At 57.0% G+C, this 15,582-nt stretch overlaps 1 protein-coding gene across 7 annotated transcripts; it reads left to right on the top strand.

Annotated features, from left to right (window-relative positions):
* Positions 1–87: 87 nt before the first annotated feature.
* On the top strand, positions 88–15,560 carry CCL25 (C-C motif chemokine ligand 25). 7 transcript variants are annotated; one of them, XM_073220581.1, is made up of 7 exons: positions 89–296; positions 976–1,131; positions 11,703–11,807; positions 13,629–13,746; positions 13,839–13,972; positions 14,262–14,375; positions 14,621–15,560. In XM_073220581.1, the coding sequence occupies exons 2-7, from the start codon at positions 1,104–1,106 to the stop codon at positions 14,626–14,628; spliced, it is 507 nt and encodes a 168-aa protein (XP_073076682.1). In that variant the 5' UTR covers positions 89–296; positions 976–1,103; the 3' UTR covers positions 14,629–15,560. The 7 variants fall into 7 exon arrangements, with proteins under 7 accessions (XP_073076684.1, XP_073076682.1, XP_073076683.1 ...); XM_073220582.1 differs by lacking the exon at positions 89–296 and adding an exon at positions 409–488; XM_073220583.1 differs by lacking the exon at positions 976–1,131 and having other exon boundaries at positions 88–296.
* Positions 15,561–15,582: the final 22 nt, after the last annotated feature.

Here is a 15,582-nt window from a genome sequence, read left to right as displayed (position 1 = left end):
GCCAATTGGCCTGCGCCAGCCAAGACTCGTTTCCCATTGGTCTGCTTGGCTGTCGCGTCGCCTCGGGGCGCCCTGCGGGGGGCGGGACTTCCGGGCGGCGCCGCCTGCAGAGAGCTCGGCGGCCGGCGGGGACGCGGGTGGCTGGCGATGTCCGCGGCGGCCGCCTGGGGCCCAGCCCACGGGGGCGGGCGCAAGGCGGTGAACAGAGAGCCGCGCCCCTCGCCAGGCACATGCTGTGTGCCCCGCGCCTGTCTGTCCCGGCGCTACCGCTGCCGCCACCGCCGCCTCCCAGCAAGGTAGGAAAGATCAGCGCGCCAAGTTTGTGGGGACAGGACCCGGGTTCGAATGCTGACCCCGACGTTTCCGCACTACGTGCGGTTTGGCAGGAGCTGATGTCACCTCGCCGTGCCTCAGTTTCCTTATCTGATGTGGTGAGGAGGCGGGGCGTGGGTTGCGGTCAGCGTTCCATCAGTGTTGACTCGGAGGTGGTGAGTTCGAGGGGCTCAGCCTGCCATTCATTCATTAAAATTTTACTGAGCGCTTACTATGGGCCAGTCACCCCGTGGGCAGGAAAAAAACACCTGCCTCTGTTGGGGTGACATCCTTCACCAGCACTGTCCAGTAGAAATATAAGCAAACCCTGTGGGTATCTTTAAAGTTTCTAACAGGTAACATGGGACCAGCGCTGTCCAGCAGAATATAAGCCAGCCGCGAGTGATAGCCACAGGGCGTAATTTAAATTTCCTAGCAGTCATGTGAAGGGGAAGAAAAATAGGAACAGGTGATGTTATTTTTAACAATGTGTTTTATGTAAGCCCGTATGTCCAAAAAGTTACTTCTACATGTATGAGATCTTTTACATTCCTTCTTTAACGCCCCAAACACACCTTTGACTTCCACTGTTTTACACTCACGGCGCATCTCCAGGGGGACTGGCTCCATTGCAAGGGCTCACCTGCCACATGTTGCCCGCAGCTACTGCACTGGACCCTCCGTGCCATGTGGGGAGGCAGAAAAGAAATCAAGTGGATTCCACATCAGGTGGTGAAAAGTGATAAGAAGAAAAGTCAGTTTGAGAAAGGGCAGTGGGGAAGGTTGAGAAGATGGCCTTTGCAGAAGGACCTGAAGGAGGTGAGAACATGGAACAAATAATTACGCCAATAATTGTTTAGAACAGCATTTGCCTGGTAGGCCTTTCTGTGATGATGGGCATGTTCAATATCAGACTAATCTAATTTAGTAGCTATAGCTGCATGTGGCTTTTGGGGCACTTGACCTGTGGCTGGTGCTATTGAAGAACTGAATTTTTAATGTGCCTAAGTTTTACTTCATTTAAATGTAGTCACATAGAGCCTGTGACTCCCAGACGGCAGAGCACAGATTTAGTAGACGGGTGTCAAATGCTGTGACTGCGTGCAAAATGCTTTCTGTACATTCTCCCATGTAAATCTCGCGATAGCTCTTTGGGAAGCGAGCTATAATCACTGTTGCCACAATGGAGAACGAAGTGCTTTCATTTATCCATCTATGCTTTATAATGTTACCACTAAGCAACTTTATTTTTCAGAACAGTTTTAGCTGTACAGAGCCATGGCCAAGCAGAGTCCTTATTTTCTGCATGCCCAGCTTCCCCTATTAATAACATCTTTCCTTAGAATGATACACTTGTAATCATTAAGGAACTGATATTGATACATTATCAACCAAAGTTTATAGTTCATTTATGTTTCCTTTGTTTTTACCCTGTGTCCTTTTTCTAATCCGGGATGCCCCATTACCTTTGGTGTCCTTGTCTCTATTTGAGAAGTAGTTGACATGTAACATTGTATCAGTGTCAGGTGTGTTACACAGTGACTGGATTTTCGGACATAGGGCAAAATGAGTCCCTCCTTAAATCTAGTTAATCTCCGTCATCACCCATAGTCACAAATGTTATTTCTCTCGGGATGAGAACTTTTACAATGCACCCTCTTCTCTCTCGGCTGGGGCAGATTCTCAGACTTTGCTTGTTTCTGATGACCCTGAGGGTTCTGAGGAGGACTGGCCAGGGATTTTTGCAGAATGCTCCTGTGTTGGAATTTTTCTGATGTTTTCTTCATGATAAAGGCTGGGGTGATGGGTTTGGAGGAGGAAGACCAGAGGTGGAGTGTCACTCTCATCACTTCCTGTCAAGTCCAGATCATCGGCATTTGTCCATGCCTGTTGCTGTGGGCCTGGAGGCCCTATAAAGTTACTTCCCTACTCCTTTCCTTATTGTGTACTTCAGACAGAAATCGCGTGTGTGGCCCACAGCTAAAGAGTGACGACATATGGTCCCCCTTCTTAAGGTAGATATCTATGTAAATTGTTTGGAATTCTTCTGCGTGGGAGATTTCTCTCTTCTCCCCCATTTATTACTTTATTCACTGTTTGGTTATTACCCTGCGATGCTTTATTCTGTCTTTCTGATTGTTCCACCTTGGCCATTGGGAGCCCTTTGCAGTTGGCTGAGGCCCTCCCAGCGATGGGTTCCGGTTTGGGGTTTATCTGTCTTGTTTTGTTTTCTTTGGAGCACTTCCTTACTTTCTGGCACTACAAGATGCCCTGGGCTCATCTCACACACTTCCTGCCATGGTCCTGTAATCGGCCATTTCTCCAAGTCCAGTTCCTTTTATTAGGGAATGGTGTTAGAGGCCAAGATCTGGGCAGTCGGAGTGCTCATTTCTACTAGGGTGTTGTCTCTTTACATCACCAGTACTGATGAACCATCCACCATGCGTCCACCAGGCACTCAGCCTTGGGGATACAATGTGCCCATGCCAGGTGTGGCATGTGCCCTGATGGAAGTCACAGGCAACCTCCAGGGATAGGCTTAAGAGGGCCATTCCAACACTAACTCACTGTGTGACCCTGAACAAGTTATGTAATCTCTCTGAGCTTCAGCCTCCCCGTCTGTGAAATGGGGGTGATTGGAATACCTCATCGGGGCCCTGTGAGAATCAAAATGAAATCACCCACTTTTAAAATCCTTTAGATTCTAAAATCCTTAGATTCTAGAGCCTGGCAAATAAAGTGCTTGCTAAGTCTTACTCTTAGTAGTAGTAATAAGAAATCACACAAATAAGCAGAATCTGCAGAGGTTCTGAGTGTCAGCAGAGCATGTCACGGGAGCACTGGACCCCCTTTTGGGGGTGACCGGGACCGGCTTCCCGAGTCAGTGGCGCTGCAGCCGAGGCAGGAAGGGTGAGTCACCAGATGAAGGCGGGCAGATGTTTCAGGCAGAAAGACCAAATGCAGAGCCTCGCGGCGGGCAGGAGCCTGGCACACTTAGGGACTGAGACCAGGCCGGGGGCAGAGACCCCGCAGGACAGGGGACCCTCGGGGTTGGAAGGGGCAGGCCACACAGGGCCTGGCTGGCCGTGGGGGGTTGAGGTCTGGGCCTAAGAGCAAGGGAAGTGACTTGTCCAAACGCAGTGATCTCATAAGGACACCGCTGGGGTGTGAGCCCGGGGCTGCTTAGTCTCAGGGACCCTATTTCCCTGGTCCGGATTTGGGATAGGAAATTCTTGGTTTTTGGTTTTGAGTTATTTTGGTGAGAAGCGTAGTGGTGACTATGGTACCAGGGGTCCGAAGCAGAGGACACTGCAGCCACTGGAGTTCTAGGTTGTCCTTGCTGCGCCTGTAAGCAGGATCTCTGAGGGTCTGTGAGGTCAGGAGGTCCAGAGAGGAGAGACAGCCTGGGTCCCTGCTCTCAAGGAGGCCGCTCCCCGTGGGAGAGAAGGACACATAGGCACATGACTCCAGTCACAGGGGCAAGGGATAGGCCCAGAACACCACCCCTCGTGGAGGGTGGCCCCTGGGCCCGAGCCCAGCGGGAGTGGGCGGCTGATGGGCGGAGGGACTTTGTCCCGCAGGCTACAGCTTAATCCAGCCCACACCTGTTTTCATACAGCGTTAAGAATGAGTTTTACATTTTCAAATGGTTGAGGAAGAAAAAGAATAGCATTCTGTGACCTGAGAAGATGCTGTGAAGTGCAAGCCCAGTGTCCAACAGGGTCACTAGCCACACAGCCACACCTGTGACTGCGGGTCACCCACAGCTGCCTTCAAGCTACAGCCCCAGAGGCCATGGCTCAGGCAGGACCCACCTCGTGCCCGTGCCAACTGTGTAGTCAGCCGCCCAGGGTGCAGGCTTCCACTGCCACCGGCTTGGAACTCTTAACCTGTGAGCAAGGGGCCCCACGTGTTTATCTTGCACCAGGCCCTGAAGATTATGTAGCAAGTCCTTGCGACAGAGACCACGTGGCCCGCAAAACCTAAGTAAAGTATTCACCACTGGGCCCTGCTCCAAGGAAGGATGCCGGTCCTATTGCAGAGGGCAAAAGAGCAGCCCCCCAAAGAGGCCCACGTGCTAACCTCGTAAGACCTGCTACTACGTTACCTAACCTGGCGAAACAGACTTGGCTGGCCAGATAAGGTCAAGGGTCTGGGGGTGTGGAGATTAGCCTGGATTATCCACACAGGACGTGTAATCAAGGGTTCTTACAAGAGGGAGGCGGAGGGTCAGAGTAGGAGGAAGCTTGATGACAGGAGCCAAGATCTGTGGTGTTCCATGGGTCTGATGGTGGAGGAAGGGACAGGAGTCCTGGCCTATTGGTGGCCCCTAGCAAGGAAACTCATTTTCTTCTAGCAGCTCCTGTCAGGGGACCACAGCCCTGCCAGAACCTGGGCTTCAACCTGGTAAGACTTGTTCCGGACTTCTGCCCTCTGGGACTGAATGACAACCGGGTATTGTCATCAGCCACCTAGGTAGTGGGACTTGTTACAGCAGCCACCTGCCGTGTGGAACTCATACACCTGCCGTGGACACAGCACACCCAAAAGAATTTGTCGTTTAGCCAAAGGGAATTGTAAGTGTGAGACTTAGGGGATTCTGTGCTCCCTTATTTATTTATTTGAAGGAAGGGAATCAGGGGTGGTATACACACTTCAAAGGAGGGAGACGTCAGGCACCCAGGGTGTCATCAAAGCAGGTGTGGGTTAGGGAAGGGAGAGGGGGAATCCAGTTCTGGGGATGGGACCCGTGCAGGCAGGCTGCCTGTCACCTGGAGAAGGTGGCGCGATTGACTAGGCACAGTGATGGGGAGAGAGGCTGTGACGTGTAACCACACCCAGGGCTTGGCTGCAGGTGGGGGATGTTTTGGGAACAAAATAAAGGGGTGTAAGCATCAGGCGAGCCAGTCACCGGTCAGCTCCCAAGCAGAGCCGCAGCATCAAAGCAGAACGTTCACTCTGACAGCAGAGGCTGGGCAGCCTGAGCAAGCCCAAAAGACCTTCTGGCATGGGTGCTCTTTGGGGGCCCAACAGTTCCATCAAGTGCCAGGTAGGTCAGCTGAATGGAAAACCAGGAAGCTTCATTTATGTTTTCTGGGGCAGCTGTGCCAATTTGGGGTTAGCAGCAGTTTGGGGTTCACGTCCCTGTTACTTCAGAAGTGGTGGAGCAAATTCCCAAGGCGATCGGCTCCTCCCAGGCTCAGGCCATCTGAGTCCCTGTTGCGCACGTTTCTGGCCCGAAGAGCCAGGCCCTGGAGCGGGTACAGGAGCACGGGGCTTTCCTTCAGGAGGTGCCCAGCCAGGAACTTCCCTGGCCCACGCGCTTATTTGTAAGAAGCAGGCGGCACGACCACTTGGGAACGCACATACAGACTGCCCAGGCCGCCACCACGTCAGGCCCGCGAGGAGAACTGTGGTCCACACCCCAGGGAGCAGGAAGGCCTCCCTGCTTGTCTAAGAACTGTGGCTCCTAGGATGCCACCAGGTGCGTTAACATAGGTCACTGACCTGGGCAAGCTGGGCCGGTTTGGTTTTCTAGACACACCTTTCAGGATCTAACCCATAACCATCCTGCTCAGCAAGAACAGCAGTGGGTGTTTTATTGCCCACTAATGTCAAAGGTCTGATTCCCAGGGTCGTGGAGTAACAGCGATGTGGCCACTTTTACTTCCAAAGGTCCTCCCGGGGTCACTTCTGGTTCCCACCCGTGACTAGGTTGTAACCACTGTCACTGTCTTTCTCTGTTAAGATTTCTGGGTCTTGAATCTGACTGTTCTTTTTCATGCCCTGTGAGTTAGCTCCTTGCTTTGTCTGATGTTCTGCCTGTATTTATCGGGCTGCTCTTAAGAGCTTTTTTAAAGTGCAAATTCAGTGGTCTTCAGTATGTTTCAAAGTCACATAAGTGTCACCACTATTTCATTCCAGAACTCTTCTGTCCCTGCTTTTGGAAGAAGCCCTATCATGTCATATGACTGGGGCCATACACTGTGTGGCCTTTCGTGTTGGGTTTCCCTTGCTGAGTTCTGTGTCATCGGGGTTCGTCTGTGTTGCAGCTGGAATCGGTGCTTCACTCTTTTCATGGCTGAATAATATGCCACCGTGTGGATGGACCACAGTGTGCGCAGACATTCATCACCCAGTGGGCATTTGAGATGTTTCCACTTTTGGTGACCGTGAATCCTGCCGCTGTGAACATTCATGGACAGCTTTCATATGAATATGGGTATTTCTCCTGGAAATACCTAGGATTGGAATGGCTGGGTCCCCTGGTAACCGTGTTTAACTTGTTGAAGGCCACCGGTCTGGTTTCCCCACTGTTTATGTCACAGATGAGGTGAAGGCCTCATGCTTATCAATTGTTGGCAGGTGGACCATTTGCTGTGACAATTCTCCAGCCTTACCCCTCATCCAGCAACCCACAGGTGCAGGCCTGGGGCTGCCAAACTCGCCAAAGCCCACCTGCAAGGTGGCTCCTGCCTGTCCCCCATTGCCTTAGCAGGAGCACCCGAGATGGGCTCCCATCACCGGCCTCTGCGCCACCCTGGCGACTCCCGCACTCGAGGTATCTGAAAACCCTCCGATCTCTCAGCTCCCCAGGCGATCGGCCCAGAAGCACACCCAGCGGCATTTCTCGGAGCCGTGCACACACACAGAACCGTGCCCCTGTGCGGTTAAGGGCACGTTGTGTGAGATGAACAAGCCAGGCATTGTCAGCCTCACGAAAGCTCGTGCAAATTGATAAGAACCAAAGGGGCAAAGGTCAGAAACAGACAATTTGTAGGGGGAGAAAGAGAGTCAACAAAGGTCAGAGCAGCTCTACCAGTTGTCAAGGGGAGCCCGTGGGTGTGGGCAGGTCAAGGTGAAGTTCATTCCAGTGCTGCCAGGATCCCAGCACTGGCCTTCCTCAGGAATGGAGGCCCTCTTACATCGGAAAGACCCGTCAGAAGACCCCTACCCAGCAGATAAGAGGGCATAGCCTAGCCTAGCCTGTGGTTATACCACCAGAAGCATCCTGAGCCACCAGTGGAAGGGCCATCTCAGGAGGACGTTTCTTAGTCTTCAGTGAGTTGCCCTTGGGTTGGCTGTGATCTGGGTGCCCGGCGAGGAGGCTGGCTTGGCAAATTGTGCATCCACTAGAAATGGTAAACAGGAGGCCCCCAATCTGGGGTAAGAGTGGCTCCCAGGCCCAGGGCTGAGCACCGTGTGGCTGCAGTCTGGTTGTCACAGTAAGCCCCTGAGCTGGGTCCTGTTAGCCCATTTTACAGGAAGATCAGCATCCTGAGGCCATGCTCCCCTAGAGGAGGGCAGAGAGGGGCCGGGGGCCGGGCTGGACAGCCCTCAGAATTCGTGAACAGAACTTGGTGCCAGGCCACGCATGGTGCGAGAGAAAGGGCACAGGTGAGGCAGGGTAAGCAGGCTTAGTACCTCTAGTTTGAATTTCTGGGGCTCTAGGGCATATGGGCTGTCCCAGCTGTCCAGCACGGGCCCTGGGGTGATCGAGGCCGGGGGCCAGTGGCCCTGAGTGTGAGTGCCTGGTAACAAAGATGGGGAGGGTGTGGGCTCTGGATTGGCTGGTGTGCACTGTGGGTGAGCCACGTCCTGTCTCTAGCTCTCTGCTGGCTCTGCCAGGGGCCGTGCCTCCAGGCTCAGCTAGGCCCCAGCTATCACAAACCCCAGAATGAAACAGACTTGCTCGAAGCACAGAAGATTCTGCAGGCAGCGAAATACTCTGCACAGAACCGTCATAGGGGACACGTGTCGGTGTCCTTCCTCCCAAAACCACAGACGGTGGGTCAGGAGCAAACCTACCATGAGCCGCGGACTCTGGGTGATGGCAGTGTGTCTTTGCAGGTCCGTCGTGGTGAACACAGGCGCCACTCTGGCTCGGGAGGGCTGTGATGGGCTGGGGGCTGTGCGTGTGAGGGGGCACAGGGCACGTAGGATCTCTCTGGACCTTACCCGCAGATTTGCTGGAAAAATGACACAGCTCTTAAAAAATAATAAAGTCTTAATAAAGAATAAAAAGAAAAAAGAATCGATACAAAATTATGAACTGGCGGTTGGCGGCAGTTGCTGCCCCCACCATCCAGCCAGGTGGTCCCCAGCCTCGCGGGGCTTCCTGGCACTTGAAATGTGCTGTAGGCAGATAGCAGACCGTGTTTGGAAGACTTACTATGCAAAAAAGGGAAGAGAGCTCATTAATCATTGTTATTTGAGATTACATGTTGAAATGATAACATTTTGGATAGATGGGGTTAAATAAAATACATTATTGAATTTTTTTTTTTTTACAAAGACATGCTTAATACAGCACTTGTTCAGTGTATGTGGAGTGAAGGAGTCGGACCTGGAATCAGACCCCGTGTACTGACACCTAAACCTCTCTAGGTTGATTGTTTTTCCCTGTAAAATAGGGATAAATGCTAATATATATAGGGTTATTGTCACCTCAGACCACTCTGTTTAAAGGAGCCCAGCATGTCCCTGTGTGTCCCTGTCACGCCAGGATTTGTGCCGAGACCCCAGTCCCAAAGCAGATCGCCTCGTTGTTTGCCTGCTGTGCTCTCGGGCGTCTGCCTCCTACGCCAGGGCCGGGCCGACAGCGGGCACCTGCTCAGTGTTTGCTAAGTGAATGCGTGAGATAGTGAATGGGCCCCCAACAGCTGTTCAGGATCTGTCATCTTTCACGACTGGGACACATCTGCCTGTGCACAGCTGTCGCCCTGGGGCCCAGCACGTGGCTGGTACGGAAGAGGTGCCTAGAAGACCTGTTTGGAGGGGTGAATGGGGCTCAGCACCTGTGAAGAGGGCCTGGAAGATGGCCCTGTGGGACTGTCTGCAGAGCTCGCCTCCCTCCAGCCCTAGCCTGGCAGGGCCAGCATCAGGCCACCTTCCCATCTGGGGCAGCGCCGCTGGCCGGGGCCCCTGCACATCCCGTGAGGTGGGGAGAAGGCGAGGCCACGACCAGGGCTGGTGGCCCATGTCCCTCTGGAGGGCCACGGCCCCCGCCCAGTCCATTGCTGGGGCTGCTCCCTGGAGCACAGAGGCCGCTGGTCAGCCTGGGGAGGGGGCCCCTCAAAGCCCACCTTCCAGGAGCAGCAGGGCTGACCCCACTGGAACACAGCAAAAGGGACCAGTCAGCAAACCAAGTCTCTGAAAATCAGGCAGAGGCTCGCAACACATCCTGGAAAACCCCTTTCCTCCCTTCCTCCAGTTGCCTGGCAACCCTGGGCATCTGGACCTGAGCAAGAGGCAGCTGGGCACAGCAGGAGTCCGGGTCCTGCAGACAGGGCACCTGGGGTTGGCATGCTCCTCCACGAGATGCATAAGGTGGGGGGGGGGCACCTGCTTCTCTCAGAGGCCGCATGGGCCGGGACCTGGGCCCCCCCTCCCCGTTCAGTGGACCTGCAGGGGAGGGTTCTGATAGGCGAAAGCAGCTGCAGATGGGTGCCCGCTTCAGCTGGTGGCACTTCCCCGGTGCCCCTGTGTCCTTCCCGATAACCCATAGGGCCTTCCTGACCCTGTCTCCTCCTCTGTAGTGTGAGCCAACGTGGAGCACTTGGGAGGGTCCTCGGTCCCCGGATCCCAAAAGGAGCGGTGGGCAATTACCCTCGCGGAGCCCGCCGTCCCCCCTATCCTGCAGTGGGGCCTTGGGGGTGCACCCCGGCCCAGAGAGGGCACTTCCCGCAGCTGGGCGGTGCTCGTGGAAGGAAGGCCTCTGCCTACCCTTCCTACCCCGCAGGCCCTGGCGTGAGGTCAGCCCCTGAGTGCGGCTCAGCTCCGGGCTGGAGATCACCCGCCCCGGCCCCCATCGCCGGAGCTGCTGACCAGCGAGGACGGGGCGGACAGGTGGGCGCCGGGAGCCTCGGCCGGGGCAGGCAAGGGCGGCGGCCCGCCACGCCGCGTCCCCACGCCCGCAGCCACGCGGAACCGCGTCCCAGAGAGGAAGACCGAGGGACTGGGAGGCCACGGCCGCAGGACCCCCGGGCTCCGAGCCGCTGGGCGGGCGGGGCTAGGAGCGGGAGCCCCGCCCTTGGCGCTAAGCCCCGCCCAGCTCGGCCCAGGGTTGGGGGGCAGGGGTCCGCGTCCGGGGCTCCCAGCGAGCGGCAGAGGGGACGGGGCGTCGGGCGGGACGAGGACTTGGAGGGGTCTCCAGTGAGGACGCCGGCGATGAAGTTGCACGTTACACGCGGTCTCCTGGGTCAACCAACCCAGCCCACCTCGGCGCCGTGGTCTGGGTGGGCCTCGCCCACCGGGGAAAGAAAACATGTAGATGGGCTTTTGTTTTGCTTCCTGCCGGCGTGGTCACCTGGGGCTCCCTGCATTTATCCCAACACCAGAGCGCGTCTGTGTTGTGGCGGTCATTAGTAACAGTTTCACTGAGATTATTCTCCAGATAATACGGGAGAAAATACACACCGCTCGGCTGCACCCACTGAAAGTGTGTCATCCCGCGACCTTCACCGCTATCTGGTTTCGGAGCCGAAAGAAACCAACCCTTCAGCGGCCACTCCCACCTTCCCCGCCGCCCAGCCCCAGACAGTTGGCCTTATGTTTCTATGGGTTTGCACGTTTGCAAAACCAAGGCATTACTGTAAAAGTCACCCCACTGTGGGGAAGGAGAGGAAAATGAGGTGAAGCCAGGGCCCCCCAGGAAGAGGTGGCCTGGGAGCGGGAGCAGCCAGGAAGGCCCTTCTCCCGGCTCTGTGCAGCCTGCCTGGGGGAAGCCAGTGCCCCCAGGTGCGCAGCGGGAGAGGGAACCGAGCAGCAGGAGAAAGGGCCCTTCCGAACTTAGGGATGCTGCTGAGAGGACTGGGTGTGGGGGGAAGGTGAGGGGGTCGCAGGGCAGCCAGGCTGGTTGAGGTCAAGGTTGGATCTGTCCCCAGGTTCGTCCACCTCGTCTCGCATCGCCAAGGCCGTCGCCCTGCATCCTGGTACTTATTGAGGGAGTCAGGGTTTCCCGCCTGGTTCTTTGATTTGGACCTTCCTGTCCCCAGTGGCTCACAGCTCCCTCCAGGTGCACCCCCATACTGCAGAGAGGAGGTCAAAAGAGAAACAGAAGCCCAAAGGGAGGGGGCAGGGCAGGTGGCCGCGGGGTGGGGCTCTGCCTATAAAGGGTGCAGCCTGCTGGCCTGACAGAGAAGCTCAGGCCCACCGCAGAGGCGCTGGCTCCCGGGACCCCACCGGCTTTGGTGAGCGCTCCCCCTGCCCACAGCTGAGGCCAGCAGCCAGCAGGTCCCTCTGGCATCACGGCTTGGCCCCGCTCCGTGCCACCCACCCCTTGCAGAGCAAGCACCCTGGGGCCTGGCTCCAGGGGCAGGTGTTCGCAGTGCCTGCTGCTGTCCATTTTGGATCCTCATCACCCCACTGTCTCCCCGTTATTCTTCAAGGTGCCCAAGGAGGACCAGCCTGCACTATGAATATGAACCTATGGCTCCTGACCTGCCTGGTGGCTGTCTTCGTGGGTGCCTGGGTCCCCACTGTCTGCTCACAAGGTACCATCTTGGGCCATACCTGCCCTGCCCCATAGTGTCCCCTGTCCACATCCATCTGTCCTGCCCCCCACCCCGTCTGCCCTCCCATCCCCCCGGAAGCCTCAGGATCCCATCTCCAGCACAGACAGCTCCCCCCCTAGGCATGCAAACACTCCTGGCCTTCACACAGCTCCTCAGGGGTTCAGGGCCCCCAGCTGGTCCTTCCAGAGCCCCTGTGGTGCCTCCTCCACAGTCCGTGACCCAAGGCCTCCTGCAGGCACTCCAGGCAGCCCAGGGGAGCAGAAGGTGGCTCCCAGCGGTGGCACAGCCGCTTACCGCCAGGGACACAGTGCAGTGACCTGACCCTGCGGAGCCCCGGGTACCAATAGGAGTGGCCCCCATGCCTGCTCCCCAGCCCCATCCTGGGCTACTGTGTGGTCCAGCCGCGTTGCTACTCAGCCTTTATAAGCCTGTTTCCTCACCTGCCAAGTGAGAAATTCCTGCTGCAGAGACAGGATGTGGGGACCCAGTGAAGCTGATGCTCGCAAAATTATCAGCCCCGTGCCCAGCAACACGGAGAACCATTACTGTTAGAGCAGGTGCTTCTCCCTGGGTCAGGCGTCCGAGGATTTGGGTGGCTGGTTCTGGGTCTGCAGTGTCCCCAGAAGCAATGCCACTGTGTCTTATATTCCCATGGGCACAGGGGACACAGCTGAGCCTCAGCAGCTGGCTAAGCAGGGCCCCACCCCACTGCCCCACCTGCCCCTCATTGAGTCCAAGAGGCCCTCAACCTGCCTCCAGCAGACGTTAGCCTTTGCCCAGGAGGGTGCTGGGTTTCATTCCCATTGTCCTGCTATCAGAGGCCCGTTCCAGGAGGCAGGCCCAGCCCAGGCCCTTTGATCCTGGGGTGAGGCAGGGTGGCCCCCAACTTCGAGAACTGCCTGCCTGGCACTGGCCCAGGGTCCTGACTCCACTGCCCCTTGCCCCCGGGCCCAGGGTTGGGGGATGCAGCCCTCTGCCTCTGCCAGTCTTCTGGTTGGACTCTGCCAAGACTCAGACGCAGCCCCTGGGGACAGGAGTCAGCAGGCGGTGGGCTCTGGAGGACCGTGAGCCTCCGCACTGGGCTCTGCATCCTCAGTCCTTGCTCATCCCACCTGCTCGTGCCCCCAGGCCCTCCCGGCACCAGACCTCCTCTTCCAAGCCCCGCCCCACCACTGCCCCTCCCCTCCCCAGGGCGGACCGGCCTCCTGGGCTCCGCACCAGGCTGGGAGGTCCCCAGTGATGGCACTGGGTCCAGTTCCCCTCTGTTTGTCTAGATATCTGGCACTTGGTGGGAACTCTAAATGCTTTTGTCCAACCAGTGGTAAACAAACAGGGCCCTCCTGGTTTCTGGACAGGTGACTCCACAGTGTTCAGTCTGATGGGGCCAGAGAGGAGGAGGTACTTGAGATGGCCCCGGGGGGGGCAAGCACTAGCCCGGAGCAAGGGCCAGAACACCAGGAGCAGACAGGCATTTCAGGAGTGGCGGCCCCTGTCCCTGCTTGGGGTGCTGCGCCTGTCTCCCTTGCTCTCTGCCCCAGCCTAAGAATGGGAGCGGCCTTGGTCTCCCATGATTTTTGCTGTCTTGGTACCTTTCCAGCCAGGCCTGCAGGAACTCCCACCAACTGTCCCCAGGTCAAGGCCAAAGGTGTGCCAAGTGGCTTATCACCTGGGCTCTCAGCCTCCCCCAGGCCTGGGAAGGTTGTGACATGTTTGCGGGTGCCTACGTCTGTGGGGTGCACACGCAGCACTTCCACAAACATACAGGCGTGAGTGCATCTGTGGTCGGCTGTGTGGTTGCAGGTGTCTTTGAGGACTGCTGTCTAGCCTACCACCAGCACACTGGGCGGGCCATGCTCCGGCGTGCCCGGGGTTACCTGCTCCAGGAGGTGAGCGGGAGCTGCAATCTGCCTGCCGTGATGTGAGTGGGACGGGGAGCTGGGAGGAGCTTCCACACAACTTTGCTCCCCACTTGCACCCTAACCTGGGCACCTCCTCCCCCACCCCCCTCAGATTCGTCTTGCACCACACAGACAGGATGGTGTGTGGGAACCCACGGGCCAGGTGGGTGCGGAATGGGGTAAAACTCTTGGACGCTCGGAACAGAAATCTCCAAAAGCTCCAAGGTGCCCAGAGAGCCTCCCAAGGTATGTGAGACTACAGCCCAGTATCCAGGGGGCCTGTCCTTCCTGCTGCAGGAGGGAACGGAAGCTAGGGTGCTGAAAGCAGCCCCCAACCCCAGAGACAGCCAGGTGCTGGTGACTGAGAGACTGAATGAACGAGCAACTCCTTCAGCCAGGACACTTGCAATCGCTAGAGGTAGAAAACTCCAGCAAATGGGAAGCTCATTGGCTCAAATGGCTTCAGGTGTGGCTGGATCCAGGCGCACAAAGGGCTTGGCAGAGCTCTTACCTATTGTTCCTGTCTCCGGGACAGGCTCTCACTCTGGAGCTAGGAAGTTGAGCTCTGGGATCTCTAGGCTAACGCTGGCCAACTTTAGTCGTCCTACGAGAAGCAACAGGAAAGCCTCCCTTCCAATAGTCCAGCCGGGTAAGGACCCAGATCATGTAACCATCACCACTGCTGAGGGCTGACCAGCCCACACTGGTGCAGGGGCTCACCACCTCCAGGAGCAGGGAGGGCTGGCCAGCCCTGCAGGTTCACACGGGAGGGTCCTAGGTGGCTGCGGGTCACCCTGGCCCAGCTCAGGGGTCTTTGCCAGGGGTGTGGACCAGAAGCTGAGGGTCCCGACTGCACTCGTCTCCACCACCTGCCCCCTCTCGATCCCTCTGCAGGACCTTGAGTGCACGTCCAGGGTCAGCTAGCACAGGAAGGGCTGGACCTTTCTCCGCCACAGCCATCGCCCCGCGGCCCCGGCTGCCCCGTCCGTGTGTCCGTCAGGCCGAATGTCCATCGTGGTGCCTGAACCCGAGCTGGCTCGCTCCCCATCATCTCAGGCAGCTGGAAGGAGGGAGCTGACCTTATTTCAAGCCCTGTGCCTGCTTTGGGAACCAGAGTCAGCCTGCGCAGTGGGCCTTGTAGATGGTCACCGGGACATGTCACCCTCTGCAGCTCTTGCCACCCACCCAGGGCCATGCCTGCCCATGTCCCCCTGGCTCCTTGCAAAGCTCCCGTCTGTCCACACACAGCCTTCTCCACAAATTTTAAATAAACCTTGGGTGGGAGGTCCTCCTGTCTGTCACGTTTCACTATGGGATGCAAGGCGCTGCCCTGGTCTGCACTGACTCCCACGTGATTGCCCCCTGCCCCACAGCAGACGGCTCCTGGGGGGGTGCCACACACCAGGTGAGTCCAGCCAGTGACCCTGAGCAAACCACGTTCTTAAGAGCATCTGGAACCAGGCAGGAATGGCGTGGCGGGTGGTAGCCGGGACTCTGGCATGGCTGCCTGACTTTGAACCCAGCTCTCCTACCTGTAACCTGGAGTCACCTTGGCCAAACTGTTTAACCTCTTTCCGGTAGAGAACAACAGCCTCTACTCCATGGGGCTGCAGTGATGACGGGATGGGTCAATGATTGTAAAATGATCAGCAGTGCCCCGTACATAGCACACGGTGAGGAGACAAGCCACCGTCATCACTACGGGCGAACCCAGGAAGGCTTGCAGGGGCTGCCACTCACACCCATCTTTGTGCCAAATACACAGGTGTGAAGCTGGCAGAGCCGACTGGCATCCTGGGGCTGTGTCCCCTATCCCACTGGAGGGTAGTCTTCACCCATGTCTCACCTACACGCGT

The sequence above is a fragment of the Manis javanica genome, chromosome 13 (genome assembly GCF_040802235.1).
Source record: "Manis javanica isolate MJ-LG chromosome 13, MJ_LKY, whole genome shotgun sequence".
Classification (NCBI taxonomy): domain Eukaryota; kingdom Metazoa; phylum Chordata; class Mammalia; order Pholidota; family Manidae; genus Manis; species Manis javanica.
Note: the sequence above shows the minus strand (reverse complement) of the source record. Positions and strands in the feature narration are given on the sequence as shown.